Genomic DNA, 23,642 nt, shown 5'->3' with positions numbered 1-23,642 from the left:
TATTTCACATGAACTGAGCGAGATGTAGCCCACTGGGCACAAACTGGTTAAATCAATGTTGTTTCACCTAATTTGTCAACATATTGTGATGTGGAATCTACCCGGAAAATACATTGAATTAGAAAAAAGTAATTAGCATAAACTATTGTTAAGAGGATAACATTTCAACCACAAGATCATGTCATCATGGTAACCAACTTTCAAAATAGACAAACCTTGCATAAAATATGTTGAAATTGTACCTTTGAAACAACGTAGTGCAGGGTGGTATACCGTATTTGACTATATACCGGTATTTATCCACGGACCGGTTTGGATTCTTACTTTACCTACTATAACAGTATTTGAATGTTTGGTTTGTTAAATGTGATACGCCGTGTATAACGTCCATGTTTTATAGTTTACTCCGCTACTTGAGTCATCCCTCTCTGCTCTCTCAATTCAATTCAATTCAAGGGGCTTTATTGGCATGGGAAACATATGTTTACATTGCCAAAGCAAGTGGAGTAGATAATATACAAAAGTTAAATAAACAATAAAAATGAACAGTAAACATTACAACCACAGATGTTCCAAAAGAATAAAGACATTACAAATATCATATTATGTATATATACAGTGTTGTAACAATGTACATATGGTTAAAGTACAAAGAGGGAAAATAAATAAGCATAAATATGGGTTGTATATACAGTGGTGTTTATTCTTCACTGGTTGACCTTTTCTTGTGGCAACAGATCACAGGTCTCTCTCTCTCTCCATGCTGCTTTCCACACAAACCTAGTGTTGCTTGACCAGGAGACACTTGCGTTTAGTCTGCATTGTCAATGCAGCACATGCAACAATGTTGATGACAACGATGTTGTTTCCACTTTAATCTTAATATAAATCCACAAGCGTTCTATAATTACAATATTAGTTTGTATTTCTTACATCTGCAAACAGCTAGTTTGTATTTTCTTAGCACTAATGCTAATCGCTAGTTAGCTGGCAAGGTAACTAGCTAATAAAAGTACTGAGCCACAGCAAACGTAGCTAGCTAATACAGCCTGATACCAGTGCTGGTGGAGGCCTAAATCAGCATGTTGTTTATGCAACAGTATCTTCTAAATCAAAGAGGAAATAGGCGAAGCATGAATACATTGGCTACATGAATAAAGATTTAATGTAGCCAAAGATTATAGTGTCCCCTAGGAAGCACTCACATCACTTTGGTTTCTACCCTGTCACAATAACTCATCCATGGCATTTTCATTTGTTGTCATGTCAAACAACACTGTATCCAAAGTGCCCACTATTATTTATATTCTAACTATAGAATTAGAATAAACTTTATATTTCCATGACTCCAAAAGTTCACTAAATGTTTTGATCTAAATCGCAATTGCAACATTTGGTTAAAAATAAGGCCTAGTTTTATTGCCGATATTGTGGCAGTGTGGAAATGATCTCAAATGAGTACAGGAAATGCATAAATTATTTTAGGTTGAAGTTGAATTGAACAGTATAAAACAAGCAGAAAGGATAAAGACCCCTTTAAATAATTTAGAATGTATGTGTTGCCATCCTAGGATCACTCACTACTCATAAAGCACCCTCGGATCACTCACTACTCATAAAGCACCCTGGGATCACTCACTACTCATAAAGCACCCTAGGATCACTCACTACTCATAAAGCACCCTAGGATCACTCACTACTCATAAAGCACCCTTGGATCACTCACTACTCATAAAGCACCCTGGGATCACTCACTACTCATAAAGCACCCTGGGATCACTCACTACTCATAAAGCACCCTAGGATCACGCACTACTCATTTACATTTACATTTAAGTCATTTAGCAGACGCTCTTATCCAGAGCGACTTACAAATTGGTGCATTCACCTTATGACATCCAGTGGAACAGCCACTTTACAATAGTGCATCTAAATCTTTTAAGGGGGGAGGGGGGTGCGAAGGATTACTTTATCCTATCCTAGGTATTCCTTAAAGAGGTGGGGTTTCAGGTGTCTCCGGAAGGTGGTGATTGACTCCGCTGTCCTGGCGTCGTGAGGGAGTTTGTTCCACCATTGGGGAGCCAGAGCAGCGAACAGTTTTGACTGGGCTGAGCGGGAACTGTACTTCCTCAGTGGTAGGGAGGCGAGCAGGCCAGAGGTGGATGAACGCAGTGCCCTTGATGGGTGTAGGGCCTGATCAGAGCCTGGAGGTACTGAGGTGCCGTTCCCCTCACAGCTCCGTAGGCAAGCACCATGGTCTTGTAGCGGATGCAAGCTTCAACTGGAAGCCAGTGGAGAGAGCGGAGGAGCGGGGTGACGTGAGAGAACTTGGGAAGGTTGAACACCAGACGGGCTGCGGCGTTCTGGATGAGTTGTAGGGGTTTAATGGCACAGGCAGGGAGCCCAGCCAACAGCGAGTTGCAGTAATCCAGACGGGAGATGACAAGTGCCTGGATTAGGACCTGCGCCGCTTCCTGTGTGAGGCAGGGTCGTACTCTGCGGATGTTGTAGAGCATGAACCTACAGGAACGGGCCACCGCCTTGATGTTAGTTGAGAACGACAGGGTGTTGTCCAGGATCACGCCAAGGTTCTTAGCGCTCTGGGAGGAGGACACAATGGAGTTGTCAACCGTGATGGCGAGATCATGGAACGGGCAGTCCTTCCCCCGGGAGGAAGAGCAGCTCCGTCTTGCCGAGGTTCAGCTTGAGGTGGTGATCCGTCATCCACACTGATATGTCTGCCAGACATGCAGGGATGCGATTCGCCACCTGGTCATCAGAAGGGGGAAAGGAGAAGATTAATTGTGTGTCGTCTGCATAGCAATGATAGGAGAGACCATGTGAGGTTATGACAGAGCCAAGTGACTTGGTGTATAGCGAGAATAGGAGAAGGCCTAGAACAGAGCCCTGGGGGACACCAGTGGTGAGAGCGCATGGTGAGGAGGCAGATTCTCGCCACGCCACCTGGTAGGAGCGACCTGTCAGGTAGGACGCAATCCAAGCGTGGGCCGCGCCGGAGATGCCCAACTCGGAGAGGGTGGAGAGGAGGATCTGATGGTTCACAGTATCGAAGGCAGCCGATAGGTCTAGAAGGATGAGAGCAGAGGAGAGAGAGTTAGCTTTAGCAGTGCGGAGCGCCTCCGTGATACAGAGAAGAGCAGTCTCAGTTGAATGACTAGTCTTGAAACCTGACTGATTTGGATCAAGAAGGTCATTCTGAGAGAGATAGCGGGAGAGCTGGCCAAGGACGGCACGTTCAAGAGTTTTGGAGAGAAAAGAAAGAAGAGATACTGGTCTGTAGTTGTTGACATCGGAGGGATCGAGTGTAGGTTTTTTCAGAAGGGTGCAACTCTCGCTCTCTTGAAGACGGAAGGGACGTAGCCAGCGGTCAGGGATGAGTTGATGAGCGAGGTGAGGTAAGGGAGAAGGTCTCCGGAAATGGTCTGGAGAAGAGAGGAGGGGATAGGGTCGAGCGGGCAGGTTGTTGGGCGGCCGGCCGTCACAAGACGCAGATTTCATCTGGAGAGAGAGGGGAGAAAGAGGTCAGAGCACAGGGTAGGGCAGTGTGAGCAGAACCAGCGGTGTCGTTTGACTTAGCAAACGAGGATCGGATGTCGTCGACCTTCTTTTCAAAATGGTTGACGAAGTCATCTGCAGAGAGGGAGGAGGGGGGAGGGGGAGGAGGATTCAGGAGGGAGGAAAAGGTGGCAAAGAGCTTCCTAGGGTTAGAGGCAGATGCTTGGAATTTAGAGTGGTAGAAAGTGGCTTTAGCAGCAGAGACAGAGGAGGAAAATGTAGAGAGGAGGGAGTGAAAGGATGCCAGGTCCGCAGGGAGGCGAGTTTTCCTCCATTTCCGCTCGGCTGCCCGGAGCCCTGTTCTGTGAGCTCGCAATGAGTCGTCGAGCCACGGAGCGGGAGGGGAGGACCGAGCCGGCCTGGAAGATAGGGGACATAGAGAGTCAAAGGATGCAGAAAGGGAGGAGAGGAGGGTTGAGGAGGCAGAATCAGGAGATTGTTGGAGAAGGTTTGAGCAGAGGGAAGAGATGATAGGATGGAAGAGGAGAGAGTAGCGGGGGAGAGAGAGCGAAGGTTGGGACGGCGCGATACCATCCGAGTAGGGGCAGTGTGGGAAGTGTTGGATGAGAGCGAGAGGGAAAAGGATACAAGGTAGTGGTCGGAGACTTGGAGGGGAGTTGCAATGAGGTTAGTGGAAGAACAGCATCTAGTAAAGATGAGGTCGAGCGTATTGCCTGCCTTGTGAGTAGGGGGAAGGTGAGAGGGTGAGGTCAAAGAGGAGAGGAGTGGAAAGAAGGAGGCAGAGAGGAATGAGTCAAAGGTAGACGTGGGGAGGTTAAAGTCGCCCAGAACTGTGAGAGGTGAGCCGTCCTCAGGAAAGGAGCTTATCAAGGCATCAAGCTCATTGATGAACTCTCCGAGGGGACCTGGAGGGCGATAAATGATAAGGATGTTAAGCTTGAAAGGGCTGGTAACTGTGACAGCATGAAATTCAAAGGAGGCGATAGACAGATGGGTAAGGGGAGAAAGAGAGAATGACCACTTGGGAGAGATGAGGATCCCGGTGCCACCACCCCGCTGACCAGAAGCTCTCGGGGTGTGCGAGAACACGTGGGCGGACGAAGAGAGAGCAGTAGGAGTAGCAGTGTTATCTGTGGTGATCCATGTTTCCGTCAGTGCCAAGAAGTCGAGGGACTGGAGGGAGGCATAGGCTGAGATGAACTCTGCCTTGTTGGCCGCAGATCGGCAGTTCCAGAGGCTACCGGAGACCTGGAACTCCACGTGGGTCGTGCGCGCTGGGACCACCAGATTAGGGTGGCCGCGGCCACACGGTGTGGAGCGTTTGTATGGTCTGTGCAGAGAGGAGAGAACAGGGATAGACAGACACATAGTTGACAGGCTACAGAAGAGGCTACGCTAATGCAAGGAGATTGGAATGACAAGTGGACTACACGTCTCGAATGTTCAGAAAGTTAAGCTTACGTAGCAAGAATCTTATTGACTAAAATGATTAAAATGATACAGTACTGCTGAAGTAGGCTAGCTGGCAGTGGCTGCGTTGTTGACTTTGTAGGCTAGCTGGCAGTGGCTGCGTTGTTGACACTACACTAATCAAGTCGTTCCGTTGAGTGTAATAGTTTCTACAGTGCTGCTATTCGGGGGCTAGCTGGCTAGCTAGCAGTGTTGATTACGTTACGTTGCGTTAAAAGAACGACAATAGCTGGCTAGCTAACCTAGAAAATCGCTCTAGACTACACAATTATCTTTGATACACAGATTTAAGCTATGTAGCTAGCTATGTAGCTAGCTACGATCAAACAAATCAAACCGTTGTGCTGTAATGAAATGAAATGAAAATGTGATACTACCTGTGGAGCGAAGCGGAATGCGACCGGGTTGTTGAGTGCGGAAGTTCTATTCAGTAAACGTTGGCTAGCTGTTGGCTAGCTAGCAGTGTCTCCTACGTTAAGGACGACAAATAGCTGGCTAGCTAACCTCGGTAAATTAAGATAATCACTCATAAAGCACCCTAGGATCACTCACTACTCATAAAGCACCCTCGGATCACTCACTACTCATAAAGCACCCTAGGATCACTCACTACTCATAAAGCACCCTAGGATCACTCACTACTCATAAAGCACCCTAGGATCACTCACTACTCATAAAGTAAATGTAGAACTTTTATTAATCAAAAATATGAAATACCGTCAAATACCATCATACCGTCAAAAATGTGAAAAATACCATGATATGATATTTTGGCCAAACAACGTCAGATCTTCAAAGTAATATCCACTATAAGAACCGTACCCAATTCTCCACGTTGAAATTACGTGTTGTGCCCAGTGGGAGGCTAGTAGTCTGGTTTACGCAGGGATATTAGATGGTCCGATCACACAAATTGCCTGGGTGCCAAACGTCTGGATGGATAATGTAATTTAATTACTTAAAAATCATACAATGTGATTTTCTGGATTTTTGTTTTAGATTCTGTCTCTCACAGTTGAAGTGTACCTATGATAAAAATGACAGACCACTACATGCTTTGTAAGTAGGAAAACCTGCAAAATCGGCAGTGTATCAAATATTTGTTCTCCCCACTGTATATTAGGCCCAGCCTTTGGAACTTTGGTTTTCCTAGATATGGCTATTATATTGTGATCGCTACATTTGGATACTGCTTTAAAGCAAATATCTGCAGCGTTAGTAAAAATGTGATCAATACATGTTAATGATTTAATTCCTGTGCTGTTTGTAACTACCCTGGTAGGTTGACTGACAACCTGATCCAGGTTGCAGGCACTGGTTACAGTTTGAAGTTTTTTCCTGAGTGGGCAGCTTGATGATAGCCAGTCGATATTTAAATCACCCAGAAAATATACTTCTCTGTTGATATCACATACATTATCAAGCATTTCACACATATTATCCAGATATTGACTGTTAGCACTTGGTGGTCTTTAGCAGCTTCCCACAAGAATGGGCTTTAGGTGAGGCAGATGAACCTGCAGCCATATTACTTCAACAGTATTTAACATTAGATCATCTCTAAGCTTTACAGGAATGTGGTTCTGTATATAGACCGCAACACGGCCTCCGTTGGCATTTCTGTCTTTTTGGTAGATGTACATGGTAGATTCCATGTATTGCTACCACTGTATCATCAAAGGTATTATCTAAGTTATTTCAGATATAGCCAGAATATGAATGTCATCTGTTACAAGCAAGTTATTGACTTCATGGACCTTGTTTCTTAGGCTACATATGTTAATATGGGCTATTTTTAGCACTTTTCTGGGTTGCTTGATTGTTTTTAATGCTTTACTGGGAAGCTTATCAGAGGTAGACTTCCTCATGTTATTTACATTGGAGCTGATAGTGCAGGGTGAGCTGCATAAAGTGGTCTTCCTACTATTGCACACTGCCTCAGTGCTAACAGTGTAACTCTGGTTTATAGGCTCATGATTACTGCTTACATTAGCTGTAGGATAAACAGATGTATTCGGTGCAATTAGGGGTACATAAATTAAATTACTTATGTTGTTTATTTATTTCACCTTTATTTAACCAGGTAGGCAAGTTCTCATTTACAATTGCGACCTGGCCACCTGTTGTGTTTGCCAATGCCTCTAAGATCAGCATTATGACGACTCATTGTCACAACAGTAGGGATTAATTGAGCTGGTCTTGGATCATTTACCAGTCATTGTTTCAACGCAGCCTTGAAATGCGTGGACAGAGTCCAGGAGTTAAGATGATTTGGATGGACTCCGTCATTCCTGTAGAGTATCTTCTGTTTCCAGAAGGTGTCAAAGTTATCAATAAAAGTGACTCCAGCAGAGCTACAGTCTTTTAGCCAGATGTGTAATGCCAGCAGTCTGCTGAATCTTTCACACACACGGCCCAATGATGGTACTGGACCTGAAATTATTGGCCGTTTTTTGTAGTATTTTAATGCTAAAATCAGTTCTATAAAATCAATTTTCAAATGTTCCGAGCTAGCCCTCCTGATATCGTTCAACCTCACATGGACTACGACAGTGTCAGCTCCCGGCATCTGTGGTAGAACAGTCGGAAGCAGCCTTATTATGTCCTGTACTTGTGCTCCTGGGTAACACAGGGTTTTTGCCTTGGGGACCGAGATGTTTCTCACCATAGAGCTGCCTATGATGACAGGTGATGTTGAATGGGCCGGTCTCTCAGGCATCCTCACTGTCTGGTGAGGCTGGGAGCTCCGAGGATTTGAACCCGAGGTAGAAGGCACCGGAGAGGGAGATAGAGCCGAGGACGAAGACGCAGGTACGAAGACGAAGGCAACGGAACCTCTAGATCTAGGGAGGCAAAGCTGTTTCTGGTCTGTGTCAGTTCCAGGCTCAACATCTCCACGGAAAACCCCGTTGCCAGAGGACGCCTTGTTCGACTTCCACGGCGAGTGACGTACCTCCATGGCTGGTTGGTTGGGTCGAGATCAGGTCCGTTCTCCAGGGAAGGGGAAACCCCTTCGGGGATGGAACCCTGCCTGGCTGTGGAGAGCAAAACTTCCACCAGACCAGAGCGGCGTCCGGCTACTGGGGTGGAAGAAAAATAAAAGTAGGTGGGCGTGGGTTCCCCAGTAGCTATGTAGGTTTTCTACTTGTTTGCTAAGAGTAGCTACTTCACTCCTGTAGTCCTCCACAAACATGCAGTTGCTACATTGAAAGTCAGCGCGGTCCACATTGTCCCGAAACAAAGCAAAGTAAACACAGCTCCTGCAATGTTGGAAACATTCAATAGCGGCCTCCATTTGAGACGCCGAGCCAGCGAGGCTAGCTGGGCTTTCGCCCCCTATACGGAATCTGGCAGGATCCCGGGACAGATAGCTGCGCTCACAGGAATTTAGCCCAACAGAGCCGCAGGATTCAAAATAAAATAAAAGTATATAAAAACACTGTCAGCTTTTAAACCGAGATCTTTAGTTCAGATTTCAGCGTTCGACAAACCTCAAAGAGAGGTTTCTTGGGCATTCAAAAGGTCAAAAGGTCAGAGTAGAGATCAGCACTGGTCACCACCCACTGGGCAAAGACTGGTTGAATCAACGTGATGTCGTTGAATCAACGTGGAAAACTGATTGGATTTGAAAAAAGTAATCAATTTAAGGGAATTGTGTTCTTTTTTCCCTCAACTGAAATCCAATGACGTGGTGACATTTTTTGTTGATTTCACGTTGAATTCATGTTAGTTGACAACTCAACTAAATGTAAATCAAAACTAGACGATGAACCGAAGTCTGTGCCCAGTGGGCAGTAGAGACGCCATTATATTACAACCCATTTAAACCAGTGGAGTGGCCTGATAATGATTGGTACTGGTCTAAAACCGACAGCTAACTGGGCTTGTATCGATCGGAACTGGTTTAGTGAGTCAGTTAGTCAGATAGTGTTTTTTTAGGTGAGGGCGAGGTAAGATGAGCAACGGAATGGAACGTCCCCCAGGAGATGGTTTCCATGACACCCAACCTTCCCTCCACACCCTCCCAGCCTTACCCCCTTCTCTCTCTCGCACACACACACACACACACACACACACACACACACACACACACACACACACACACACACACACACACACACACACACACACACACACACACACACACACACACACACACACACACACACACACACACACACACACACACACACACACACACACACTCCTCCGTCTGGGAGCCTGGTAAACAGAGGCAAACTGTAGAGTTGTGATCTGGTATAAAAACACTCAGAAGATACATTTGCCTTAAGGGCCCCTGTAATTGGTGGACTAGTTAAGAAGCATGTGAGCATGTGTGTGTTTTATGTGTGCTTGTGCGTTTGTGTGTGTGCAAGGGTGTGGGTGGATACGTGTGTGTGCCGTGTTGTCCCAGCAGTCTCAGCAGGAGTCCTGCTCCAGACATTTACATTAATAATACACTACATTTTGTACACCGCTTGCTGAAACAATAACTAAATTAAGACAAATACACACACACACACACACACACACACACACACACACACACACACACACACACACACACACACACACACACACACACACACACACACACACACACACACACACACACACACACACACACACACACACACACAGCTAGCGGGAGATTATTCAAATGAGAGGCTAATGAAATGGAAAAACAGGAAGTCCTTTGTCACACAAACAGTAAAATACTAAATCAAAGGATAAATGATAAGACTAATTGGAGTTTAGCTTATCCTCTCATTCACCTATTATTATCTGACCCTGCTGGTCATCTATGAACGTTTGAATATCTTGAATAACAATCTGGCCTTAATGTCTATGTACTCTTATAATCTCCACCCGGCACAGCCAGAAGAGGACTGGCCACCCCTCAGAGCCTGGTTCCTCTCTAGGTTTCTTCCTAAGTTCCTGCCTTTCTAGGGAGTTTTTCCTAGCTACCGTGCTTCTACATCTGCATTGCTTGTTGTTTGGGGTTTTAGGCTGGGTTTCTGTATAAGCACTTTGTGACATCTGCTGATGTAAAAAGGGCTTCATAAATACATTTGATTGATCTACTTATTAATATTCAGAAAATAAGAGCCGAAAGCAATACAAGTCAATGGTGACATACCGTTGAATGTGTGTGTGTATGTAGTGTGTGTGTGTTGTATGTAAGTAGCATGTCATTGTGCCCCATATTCCCCTCCCATTCCCATCCCTGGGAGCATTCCGATATGGAATTCTTAATCAGATGGCGGTGGGGTACACCGTGTTATCAGGGTGTGTACAGTGTCTCTGTTTGTGTGTGTGCGTATCCGTGCGTGTGTGTGTTTGTCTGTGTGTGTGTGGCGTGCATGAGGAGGTGTGTTAATTAAGTGGCGTGTGTTGTTGCCTTAGGGATGGCTAGTAGTTAGCTACATAGACCTCGTTACTCCCCTTGGTTACTGTGCTGTCAGCCAATTAACAGCTAGCTAACTAACCCTGCACTAACTGTGCTACGGCTAAAAGGGGAGGAAGATGAGCAGACTTGCCCCCCAGACACAGCCCCGCCAGGTACAGAGACAACAGACAGACATCCCAGGAGAGGAAGATTAGAAGGAAGAGAAAGAAAACAGGGAATAACCAAAGCACAGACCTTCTTCGCTCCGGTCAGAGCAGCCTTCTGCAGTTTACGGTAACAGTATTTGGCATAGCCGCTGATCGCCACTCCTGGAAGAAATAACACACACACAGAGGTTAGTTGTTAGATCATACAGCAATGTGTTGTAATTACCGAAGAGACGTGGACTCAAAACACTGGTACAGGAAGGAAACACACACACACACACACACACACACACACACACACACACACACACACACACACACACACACACACACACACACACACACACACACACACACACACACACACACACACACACACACACACACACACACACACACACACACACACACACACACACACACACACACACACACACACACACACACACATACAATAGTTCATTACTGGAGGGTAACACTTGTCTAATTCTGGAAACACACCATACTGCTCCAGGCCACTGTCCTCCTGACCCTACAAGAACACACGCACACAAACACACATACACTGACACAATGTTCAACCATCAAGTTCCTGTTGTCTACATAGTTACATACACACAACAGCAGGATTTCACTGAGGTAACAGTCCTAGCAGTTACCAGTTACCCTACACTAATGTAAAAAGCCTGAACTGATGCTCAGGACTCTCCCCTTAGAGAGACTGCAGTGCAGACAGAGGTAATATGGGTCAGAGAGGAGAGGTGGAGGGAGAACCTCCTTTCAATCAGATAACAAAATGATCTAGTAAAATGAATTAGTAGACACCCATATGAAAAAAATACTATAGCAGACTGTGCTCTAAATACTGTAGTATTACTATATTTAAAGTGTACTTTTTGCAGAAGTATACTGTAGTATTCACTGTAGTGTTTTTGTGGACATCCCTGTAGTACACTGTAGTAAAGTTTACTATAGTATAAACACTAATATTACTATAGTAAAAACTATATTATAAACTGGGTGGTTGGAGCCCTGAATGTTGATTAGCTGAAAGCAGTGGTATATTAGACCGTATACCATGGGCGTGACAAAACATTTATTTTTACTGCTCTAATTACATTGGTAACCAGTTATAATAGCAATACGACAACCTGGGAGTTTGTGATATATGGCCAACATAACCCGGCTAAGGGCTGTGTCCAGGCACTCTGCATTGCGTCGTACATAAGAACAGCTCTTAGCCGTGATATATTGGCCATATACAACAGCCCTTCGTGACTTATTGCTTAAGTATACACTACCGTTCAAAAGTTTGGGGCACTTAGACATTTCCTTGTTTTTGAAAGAAAGAAAAAAAATGTCCATTAAAATAACATCAAGTTGATCAGAAATACAGTGTAGACATTGTTAATGTTGTAAATGACTATTGTAGCTGGAAACGGCTGATTTTTAATGGAATATCTACATAGGCTTACACAGGCCCTTTATCAGCAACCATCACTCCTGTGTTCCAGTGGCATGTTGTGTTAGCTAATCCAAGTTTATCATTTTGAAAGGCTAATTAATCATTAGAAAACCCTTTCACAATTATGTTAGCACAGCTGAAAACTGTTGTTCTGATTAAAGAAGCTATAAATCTGGCTTTCGTTAGACTAATTCAGTATGTGGAGCATCAGCATTTGTAGGTTTGATTACACTCAAAATAGCCAGAAACAAAGAGCTTTCTTCTGAAACTCATCAGTCTATTCTTGTTCTGAGAAATTAAGGCTATTCCATGTGAGAAATTGCCAAGAAACTGAAGATCTCGTACAACGCTGTGTACTTCTCCCTTCACAGAACAGAGCAAACTGTCTCTAACCAGAATATAAAGAGGAGTGGGAGGCCCCGGTGCACAACTGAGCAACAGGACAAGTACATTAGAGTATCTAGTTTGAGAAACAGACGCCTCACAAGCCCTCAACTGGCAGCTTCATTAAATAGTACCCACAGAACACCAGTCTCAACGTCTGTGTACACCATAAAAATGCATCGCCACAGCCAGCTAGCCACCACACACACATGCACGTAACCACACACATCACACACTATCTCTCATCCAACCTTTAGTATCGTTAAGGGGGTCCATGTGTCTGTAGATGTATCCCTCCAGGTAGGAGTGGAAGCGAGGTGTAGGCGGGAAGAAGGCCAGACACACAGCCATGAGCTCCCAGCCCCTCTCCAGACTATCGTAGCGGAAGTTCTCTGTGAGAAGTAGTGGATGAGGTTAGTGTTCATTTGACTTCAGGTTGACTGTGCATCAAGCCTGTGTCTAATGAAATAATAGGTTTGTTAATTACGTGTCCAGTAGTTTACACACTGTTAGTGTTACACAGTGTGTGTGCACGTAGCTGTGTGTGTTCAGGTGTAAAGCTGGCCGTGTGTGAGTGTGTGAGCGTGTGTGAGCATGTGTGTGTGTCTGTGTGTGTACCTGTAGTCTGACGACACAGCTGAATGTAGAGTTCATCACGAAGACCCTGGCTGCTCCAACCACGCACTGCCACCTGGGAAGAAAAGAGAGGGAGGGGTAGAAGAAAGAGAGAAAGGACAGAGAAGGGAGAGAAGGGAATTATTAAAAGTCACATATGTTTCCATTATGTGCAGAATTAATAAACTGAAGAAAAATGTAAGCTTAAAAGACATAAATGCATAAAATAACAGAGTAAAAAAGTAGAGAAGTGAGAAGCAACACAATGAAAGTAAATTCAAAGAGAGACATGAACAAGTAGAAGCAGAGAACGGAGAGAGGGATAATAAAAGGGCCTGTGCAGACCTCTAGGGCGATGTTCAGGGGGCCAGTCTTGGCGCGAAAGAGAGAGAGAAAGACAGAGAGGAAATGAGGGGGGGGTGGAATCATTAGGTCATGTTTATTTCCTTGATGCACAAAATCAGAAACTGAAGATAAATTGAAGCTTAAAGCACATAAATGACACATGGCTGCAGAAGGGGAGACAATGGCTCAGTCCAAAATGGCACCCTTTCCCTTTTAGTGCATTACTTTTGACCAAAAGTAGTGCACTATATAGAGAATAGGGTGCCATTTGGGATATGACATAAGGATATCAGAGAGTCTGCAGACCTCCAGGGCGACAGTGAGCGGGTCAGTCTTGGCCCGGCGGTCTCCCATGTAGGTCTGGATGAGTTTAAAGATCTCCACCGCCTCTCTCTTCACCGCACGGTCTGACGTCACAATCATGGGCTTTTTGATTGGCTCACTGCTCCACGCCAGCATGTTGGCTATGGACACCTTGCGCCGGAACAGACCCTGAGAGGGAGGAAGAGGAGGAGGAGGAAGGAATATATATATGCCATTTAGCAGATGCTTTTATCCAAAGCGACTTACAGTCATGTGTGCATACATTCTACGTATGAGTGGTCCCGGGGATCGAACCCACTACCCTGGCGTTACAAGTGCCATGCTCTACCAACTGAGCTACAGAAGGACCACATATGATAGGTCAATATTTAGCTTTAGTTATACTAGATATTATATAGATGTGTTTGTGTGAGACAGTGAGTACTGAGAGTGTGACTGTTCCTGTGTATTTTAAATTGTAAAGTGGCGTGTGTGTCTGTAATATATCAGTGTGTGTTAAAGTGTAAAGTTAAGTGTGTGTGGGTGGGTGTACCTGTGTGTGTTTGTTAAAGTGTTTGGAGGCCCAGTTCTCAATGTCGGTCTCGGAGGATGGCTTCCTCAAGGTGAATTCTGGGAACACTCCACAGCTGGCACTGGGCATCATGTTCCGAGCATTCCGACTCGCCTCGAACTGAGCACACGCTCCAAGATCCTCCGACTGAGGGAGAGAGGAAGAGAAGGAGAGACAGAGAGAGAGGGAGGGAGAGAGTGAAAGCGAGAGTAAGGTTGAGAGGGAGAGAGAAAGAGAGAGGTTGAGAATCAGAGAGAAAGAGAGGTTGAGAATGAGAGAGCGAGAGAAAGACAGAGATAAAGAGAGAAAGAGAGAGAAACAGTAGCAGTAGACAAACACATGATGTTAAAAGGGAATGCTGTGAGGAAAGAGAGAGTAGAGGACATCTTTTTTTCCCTTTAACGTCTCATTTTTTCTTTCTTTCTTTCTCTCTGCTCTGAGTTTGAGTAGCACTGTATTCCTTGGTAAGCACTTTCAGGCCTGCTATTTTCCACTAACCCCCGCATCTCCCCCTCTCCCTAACTGCCTACCCCCCCTCCCCCCTCTCTCATCCCCCACCAGTCTCTCTCTCTTCCACCCTCTTTCTCTCTGATGGTTGATATGGGGGCAGATTTCTCTTATGTGAGGGCTAAGTTAAGTGTGTGTGGGTGTGTTTGTGTGTGTCTTACAATGTGATGGGAGATATAATGAGAGAGAGAGAGAGAGAGAGAGAGAGAGAAAGAGAGAGAGAGAGAGAGAGAGAGCGATGGAGCGAGTTAGAGAAAGGATGGATAATTGGAGGGATGGAGTGATGGGAAAAAGAAGTACTGTAGGCAGGGTTGCACATATGGAGCAGAATAAATCTGGCTTGTAGTTCCCCCCACAGGCTCCCATCCTTCTCTGGCATGGCTCCCATCTCTCTTCACACCTTAAAGAAGACCTGCTGTCTCTCTGTCTCACACATTCAGCAGCACACATGGCCTGGTGTGTCAATGCCTTTCTGTGCATGTACAGCGATGTATGTGTGTGTGTGTGTGTGTCTAAGTGAGTGTAGGCCTGTCTGGTACAGTGAGTCTAGATCATTCCTGTACTCCGGTGATCTGTGCCTACATTCTAAGTGATGGTACATGGCAGTGTGTTATGTGTTTTGGTTTTTCTATCCTTGTGGGGACCTAAAATCAACTAAAGTCCCCGCGAGGATATCAAAACAAGGAAATACGTGGTGACAAACATTTTTAAACTTAGGGGTTAGGTTTAGGGTTAGGGTTACAATTAGGGTTAGGAGTTAGGTTTAGGATTTGGGTTAAGGTTATGGTAAGGATTAGGTTCAGGGTTAGGGGTTAGGAAAAATAGGATTTTGAATGGAAAAATGTTTTGGGTTCCCACGAGGATAGAAGAACATAGCGTGTGTGTAGCCTATCTGGTACAGAGAGTCCAGGTAAGTCCCTGTCTAAGTGGCACTAGGTAAGTGCAATAGCAGCAGTATGGATATTACACAGGGGATGGAACCGGTTCAGGGAACAGAACAGAAAACTGTAAAAAAAATATATATATATATATATTCAAGGAACAGAATCAGAACCGGGAATGAAAGTGATCTATACTGTTCCAGAACAGAACCGTTATTTGAAAAGAATAGGAACCGGTTAATAATGTTATTTTACGCTCTGGTCCCACAAAAAAACACAACAAAGCGCCTACGCAAAGCCCTCCGTCTTTCAATCAGAAACTTCATCCAGTTTCTGCCTGACTGCCTTCTGTCTGCCTGCCTGCTGTCTACCAGCTGAAAATCTTTGCCAGTGTGTGTGCGTGTAGTCTAGCAGCCCCTCCCCCTCCAAAGCATCGCTGTAGCCTACTGACATTAAAAGCATAATTCAGAAGATAGGGAGAGCAATTATTAATTAGAGAAGAATGGATTATGTTTTACAATGCCAGTTAGGTGTACTACAGTTGTCACATTTTACACTGGATTTATCAACTAGAAAAAGGTAAGACGTGTTTTAAATTCTGGTACCGCTCTGCACACACAAGCTTGTTAGCGAGATAGCAAGCTTTGGTCCAATATTAAATCTCTGACGTTCAAAGACATTCAAAGTTCCTTCATAGAAGCCACTCTGGAGGCATAATTCTGTGGGCCTAATTCACATAATGCATGTCAACACAAGATTCCCAGCACTTCAAGCCAAGCTTCCTCCTCCACCCTCCTCCAAGCCAAGCTTCCTCCTCCAAGCCAAGCTTCCTCCTCCAAGCCAAGCTTCCTCCTCCAAGCCAAGTTTCCTCCTCCACCCTCTCTCGCTTCCCACCCACAAAATGTCAGTTGTATCTTGCCCCCTACACTTGTCTTTCCATCACTCAACTCACTGAGCTTTAGCTTGCCCACTCCCTAGCAAGCTGCTCAATCCACACTGTATACTTGGTGAAGTAAACTAATGTCAAGCTAAATGTAAAAATAAAAAAAATTCTAAGGTTTAAAAAGGAACAGAAGGAACAATATAAACCTGGACTTTTTTTGGTTCAAACCAGTTCAGAACTTTATTTTACTGGTCAGACCAGTGGAACGGAACGAAAAAAATAATTATTCTGTTTAGAACGAAACGATTGGAGAATAATTTTGGTTCCAACAACTGGTATTACATAAACCCCATTAAAATAACCTGTGGCAGCTAGGGCGTGACTCTATGACAGAGAAGATGAGCTAGAGTTCGAAGTCACACAGTCACATGTGCACACACACACACACACACACACACACACACACACACACACACACACACACACACACACACACACACACATGGAGACATAGAATATAAGAGCTAGAGCCTGCACTGCACTGACAGACTGTGTGTGTGTGTGTGTGTGTGTGTGTGTGTGTGTGTGTGTGTGTGTGTGTGTGTGTGTGTGTGTGTGTGTGTGTGTGTGTGTGTGTGCGTGTGTATGTGTATATGTGTGCATGTGTGTATGTGTATATGTGTGTGTGTGTGTGTGTGTGTGTGTGTGTGTGTGTGTGTGTGTGTGTGTGTGTGTGTGTGTGTGTGTGTGTATGTGTGTGTGTGTGTGTGTGTGTGCGTGTGTGTGTGTATGTGTGTGTGTGGATACCTGTGAGGGGTGTAGGAAGGGTTCAGGCGAGGCCAGGTTGGTCTGTACAGACAGGCTCTTCTCCAGCAGTGCCTGAGGGAAGCCCAGTCTGTCGAAGGTGCTGCGTTTCCAGTGATAATGCCCGCGGTGCCCGTCACTCTGTGCTAACGCCTCGTCCTCGCTAAACGCCCTCACCACTGGGCCTGGCAGGGGCAGGGGCACCGCCCCATCACTCTCGTACCCGTCTTTTGACCCTCCTCCCTGGTTAGAGCCCCCTTCCCCCGGGGCTGATTCCCAACTGCTCCTCTGTTTCATCACTTGCTGGGCCTCCCATGCCAGCCTGGCCTGGTTCAACACTGCCTCTGACAGGGTCCCCGACATCGGCCCCTCCTCCCAGTCCGCCCCAACACCACCACCCCCTCCACACCTTCCCAGCTCCTGGGGCAGGGACGGTTTCCGGGTCTTGCGTTTGCGGTTCCCCCCGGGCGAGAAGCCCCCTCCACCTGTAGACCCAGAGAGGGAGAGGGAGTGGTGCTGACTGGAGCTCCAGGACATAGAGTCCTCGTAGAGCAATCTCTGGCCTCCACCCTCGCCCCCCTCCTCGCTCCCGTAGTCCAGCAGCAGCCGGGGGTCCCGTATCAGACTCTGGCTGTGTTGGAGGGTGTAGGATCCTCCGTAGGAGCCCCCATACCCTCCCATGGAGGATGGGGTGGCCATGGAGGTCCCGTAGTGAAGGAGCCGGTCGGCTGTCTTAGAACGTGGGCTGGAGGAGGACTGTTGGAGGAGGAGGAAGAAGATTACTTTATTGAATAATGTACACGAATGTCCAACTGGTGCCAGCAACCTTCCAGTTACCGTCCTACTGTCAGACATGGGATTCGAGCCGGCAACCCTCCGGTGGCTGGCCTATCTCTCTAACCTCTAGACTACCTACCTGTTCCACGTAGACCAGCTGTTTGACATATTCCTTCCCAGCAGGGCTGTACTCCAGACTCTGGGTCTTCTCTGGACACTTCTGTCTGGTCAGCACCAGCTGGCCGTAGGGGGAGTGGCTCTGTTTGGGAGAGTGATAGAGGGGCGTCGCCGAAGAGGGCTTTCCCCGGGCCGGGGACTTCCCTGTGCCATACAGCAAGGAGGAGTCAGAGCCCAGGTGGTGCATCACGTCTGTGGGCGGTTCCTCGTAGATGGGCGGGGACTGGAACTAGAATCATAAAAAACAATAAGTATCCCAAAAAGTGCACACAGAAAAGACAGGCGACAATCAAATCCTAGTGCAATTAAAATCAATCATAACAAGACCGATCACACAGGGACACTGGGAAAGACACAAATAGGCAAGTCAAACAGAGTCAATCACAGAGCGTACCATAGACTAGCTGAAAGAGGTGTGTTTTTACATGTTTAATGAACGTGTTTCTGTAACTATGTTGGAGTGTCGTACCTCCGAGGGGGGCTCCTCGTAGAGGGGTGGTTCGTAGGCGTAGCGGGGGGAGGAGGGCTGTGAGTCGGCCGAGGGGCGACGGTGTGTCCCGGTACCTCCGCCCCCTAGCTCCGCACGTTTCAGGAAGGGCGACTGGCGGCGGTCGACGTAGAGGATTGGAGAGCCGTCGGGGCCGGTGTCAGGGGTGGCGGAGCCTCCAGATGAACGGCGGGTACGGGAGGCGGTGCCGGTGCCAGGTGCAGGGGTGAGGGTAGGGGGGTCGCAGGGGGAGTAACCGTTCCCCTGGTGAGAGAGGAAGCTGGGTTCTCTGTCTGTCACCTTGATCAGCATCCTCTCCTTGGTACCTGTGTTCCATCTGAACGGAGAGGTTCTAAGGGGGGAGGCAGAGAGAGGTAGAGTGAGAGAGAGAAAACTTTTTCCCAAACACAGTGTGTCTAAACTCTGGTGTCCAAACACCCAGCGCGCCCTCGACCTTCTGTCTGAGGCCCAACTAGGCTCACCCAGCCACATAATAATACACACAGGCACAAACGACCTGAGAGCACAGCAGGAAAGGGTGGCCACAGCACTGAAGGGAGTGATTGAAAAGGCTTCTTCTACTTTCCCCAACACATAAGTGGTTATCTCCACCCTGCTACCACGAAAAGACTTCCACCCTGCCACAATACAGCGGGTAAACGCAAGTATTTCCCGTGACTGTGCCTCAAAACCAAATGTTTTCCTGGCCCACCACTCCACCCTGGACTTGAACAGCCTCTATGACCAGGTCCACCTCTACAAGGCAGCAATGCCCACCTTTGCCCGAACTCTAAAGGACATCGCTCTCAAACGTATCCACAACACTTCACACAGGAGCAACAGATCAATCGACACCCCACCCAGACCAGCGAGACACCCTCCCAGACCTGCAGGACCCCCCGAACCTACACATAGAGGACCCACGCCAAGAGGAATTACATCCAGACCACAGCACACCCAGACACATCCACACCCCCACCCCAACCAATCAACACCCCCCCACATCAACCATGTCCACACCCCATTTAGGCCCCCTCAGATCAGACCTATGCCACTCCTGCCCACCCCATGCACCCCACCCCCGCAAAGAGTGCCTCAACATGGAAGCCACACATACTCCCAGGTAGTGAGCGGGCAAACAGTCCCAACCCCCACTCTCACACTCGCCCAGGCCAATGGCATGTACCAGATGCTCAGCAGGCTCTGCTCACACTTACTGGCCTGAGGCCAAACCACGACAAACAACATTGGACACTCTGGAACAAAAAGCCTTCACTATATCATCCTGGAATATCCAAGGCCTGAGGTCATCTGCCTTTGGCTTAAAGAGCAGAAACCCAGACTTCACCAAAGAAATCGGTAATACAGACATTGTCATCCTGTAAGAAACCTGGTATAGAGGAGACAGACCCACTGGTTGCCCTCTAGATTACAGAGAGCTGGTAGTCCCATCCACCAAACTACCAGGTGTGAAACAGGGAAGGGACTCAGGGGGTATGCTAATTTGGTATAGAGCAGACCTAACTCACTCCATTAAATTAATCAAAACAGGAACATTCTACATTTGGCTAGAAATTCAAAAGGAAATTATCCTAACAGAGAAAAATGTCCTCCTGTGTGCTACCTATATCCCCCCCACTAGAATCGCCGTACAGCTTCTCCATCCTAGAGGGGTAAATCAATCATTTCCAGGCCCAGGGACATGTACTAGTCTGTGGCGACCTAAATGCCAGAACCGGACAAGAACCTGACACCCTCAGCACACAGGGGGACAAACACCTGCCTGGAGGTGACAGCATTCCCTCCCACATATGCCCCCCTAGGCACAACTATGACAACACAACCAACAAAAACGGGTCACAACTCCTGCAGCTCTGTCGCACGCTGGGTATGTACATAGTCAATGGTAGGCTTCGAGGGGACTCCTATGGTAGGTACACCTATAGCTCATCTCTTGGCAGTAGTACTGTAGACTACTTTATCACTGACATCAACCCAGTCTCTCAGAGCATTCACAGTCAGGCCACTGACACCCCTATCAGATCACAGCAAAATCACAGTCTACTTGAACAGAGCAATACTCAATCATGAGGCATCAAAGCCAAAGGAACTGAGTAACATTAAGAAATGCTATAGATGGAAGGAATGCAGTTTGGAAACCTACCAAAAAACAATTAGGCAACAACAAATTCAATCCCTTTTAGACAATTTCCTGGGTAAAACGTTCCACTGTAATAGTGAAGGTGTAAACTTGGCAGTAGAAAATCTTAACAGTATATTTGACCTCTCAGATTCCCTATCAAATCTAAAAATCTCAAATAGAAAACCAAAGAAAATTAACAACAATGACAAATGGTTTGATGAAGAATGCAAAAATCTAAGAAAGAAATTGAGAAACCTGTCCAACCAAAAACATAGAGACCCGGAAAACCTGAGTCAACGCCTTCCCTATGGTGAATCACTAAAACAATACAGAAATACACTACGGAAAAAGAAGGAACAGCATGTCAGAAATCAGTTCAATGTAATTGAAGAATCCATAGACTCGAACCACTTCTGGGAAAATTGGAAAACACTAAACAAACAACAACACGAAGAATTATCTATCCAAAATGGAGATGTATGGGTAAACCACTTCTCCTATCTTTTTGGCTCTATAACAAAGAATAAAGAGCAAAAATATATACATGATCAAATACAGATCTTAGAATCAACTATTAAAGACTACCAGAACCCACTGGATTCTCCAATTACATTGAATGAGTTACAGGACAAAATAAAAACCCTCCAACCCAAAAAGGCCTGTGGTGTTGATGGTATCCTCAATGAAATGATCAAATATACAGACAACAAATTCCAATTGGCTATACTAAAACTCTTTAACATCATCCTTAGCTCTGGCATCTTCCCAAATATTTGGAACCAAGGACTGATCACCCCAATCCACAAAAGTGGAGACAAATTTGACCCCAATAACTACCGTGGAATATGCGTCAACAGTAACCTTGGGAAAATCCTCTGCATTATCATTAACAGCAGACTCGTACACTTCCTCAATGAAAACAATGTACTGAGCAAATGTCAAATTGGCTGTTTACCAAATTACCGTACAACAGACCATGTATTCACCCTGCACACCCTAATTGACAACCAAACAAACCAAAACAAAGGCAAAGTCTTCTCATGCTTTGTTGATTTCAAAAAAGCCTTCTACTCAATTTGGCATGAGGGTCTGCTATACAAACTGATGGAAAGTGGTGTTGGGGGTAAAACATACGACATTATAAAATCCATGTACACAAACGACAAGTGTGTGGTTAAAATTGGCAAAAAACACACACTTTTCTTCACACAGGGTCGTGGGGTTAGACAGGGATGCAGCTTAAGCCCCACCCACCCAACATATATATCAACAAATTGGCGCGGGCACTAGAAAAGTCTGCAGCACCCGGCCTCACCCTACTAGAATCCGAAGTCAAATGTCTGCTGTTTGCTGATGATCTGGTGCTTCTGTCACCAACCAAGGAGGGCCTACAGCAGCACCTAGATCTTATGCACAGATTCTGTCAGACCTGGGCCCTGACAGTAAATCTCAGTAAGACCAAAATAATGGTGTTCCAAAAAAGGCCCAGTCACCAGGACCACAAATACAAATTCCATCTAGACACTGTTGCCCTAGAGCACACAAAAAACTATACATACCTTGGCCTAAACATCAGCGCCACAGGTAACTTCCACAAAGCTGTGAACGATCTGAGAGACAAGGCAAGAAGGGAATTCTATGCCATCAAAAGGAACATACATTTCAACATACCAATTAGGATCTGGCTAAAAATACTTGAATCAGTCATAGAGCCCATTACCCTTTATGGTTGTGAGGTCTGGGGTCTGCTCACCAACCAAGACTTCACAAAATGGGACAAACACCAAATTGAGACTCTGCACACAGAATTCTGCAAAAATATCCTCCGTGTACAACGTAGAACACCAAATAATGCATGCAGAGCAGAATTAGGCCGATACCCACTAATTATCAAAATCCAGAAAAGAGCCGTTAAATTCTATAACCACCTAAAAGGAAGCGATTCCCAAACCTTCCACAACAAAGCCATCACCTATAGAGAGATGAACCTGGAGAAGAGTCCCCTAAGCAAGCTGGTCCTGGGGCTCTGTTCACAAACACAAACACCCCCCACAGAGCCCCAGGACAGCAGCACAATTAGACCCAATCAAATCATGAGAAAACAAAAAGATAATTACTTGACACATTGGAAAGAATTAACAAAAAAACTGAGCAAACTAGAATGCTATTTGGCCCTACACAGAGAGTACACAGCAGCAGAATACCTGACCACTGTGACTGACCCAAACTTAAGGAAAGCTTTGACTATGTACAGACATGGCTCTCAAGAGAAGACAGGCTACACTGCCCACAAAATGAGGTGGAAACTGAGCTGCACTTCCTAACCTCCTGTCCAATGTATGACCATATTAGAGACACATCTTTCCCTCAGATTACACAGATCCACAAAGAATTCGAAAACAAACCCAATTTTGATAAACTCCCATATCTACTGGGTGAAATACCACAGTGTACCATCACAGCAGCAAGATTTGTGACCTGTCCCACAAGAAAAGGCCAACCAGTGAAGAACAAACATTGTAAATACAACCCATATTTATGCTTATTTATTTTCCCTTATGTAACCTTAACCATTTGTACATCGTTACAACACTGTATATATACGTAATATGACATTTGTAATGTCTTTATTGTTTTGAAACTTCTGTATGTGTAATGTTTACTGTTCATTTTTATTGTTTATTTCACTTTTGTATATGATCTACCTCACTTGCTTTGGCAATGTTAACACATGTTT

General features: G+C 45.8%; 1 protein-coding gene across 2 annotated transcripts in view; it reads right to left on the bottom strand.

Annotated features, from left to right (window-relative positions):
• Nucleotides 1–23,642, bottom strand: part of arhgap39 (Rho GTPase activating protein 39) — a 197,321-nt gene that overhangs the window by 13,414 nt on the left and 160,265 nt on the right. Inside the window, exons 3-11 of one of the 2 annotated variants that reach the window (XM_052461380.1) lie at nt 18,745–19,114; nt 18,238–18,504; nt 17,325–18,077; nt 14,229–14,393; nt 13,679–13,864; nt 13,373–13,399; nt 13,031–13,103; nt 12,664–12,804; nt 10,652–10,725 (exon numbers count right to left, since the gene is read on the bottom strand). In XM_052461380.1, coding sequence (XP_052317340.1) covers nt 10,652–10,725; nt 12,664–12,804; nt 13,031–13,103; nt 13,373–13,399; nt 13,679–13,864; nt 14,229–14,393; nt 17,325–18,077; nt 18,238–18,504; nt 18,745–19,114 — 2,056 coding nt within the window. The remainder of the gene's footprint in view (nt 1–10,651; nt 10,726–12,663; nt 12,805–13,030; nt 13,104–13,372; nt 13,400–13,678; nt 13,865–14,228; nt 14,394–17,324; nt 18,078–18,237; nt 18,505–18,744; nt 19,115–23,642) is intronic. The other variant, XM_052461382.1, reaches the window with a different exon arrangement.

Source organism: Oncorhynchus keta, chromosome 1 (assembly GCF_023373465.1).
Source record: "Oncorhynchus keta strain PuntledgeMale-10-30-2019 chromosome 1, Oket_V2, whole genome shotgun sequence".
Taxonomy (NCBI): Eukaryota; Metazoa; Chordata; class Actinopteri; order Salmoniformes; family Salmonidae; genus Oncorhynchus; species Oncorhynchus keta.
This window is presented reverse-complemented; position numbering and strand designations above follow the sequence as displayed.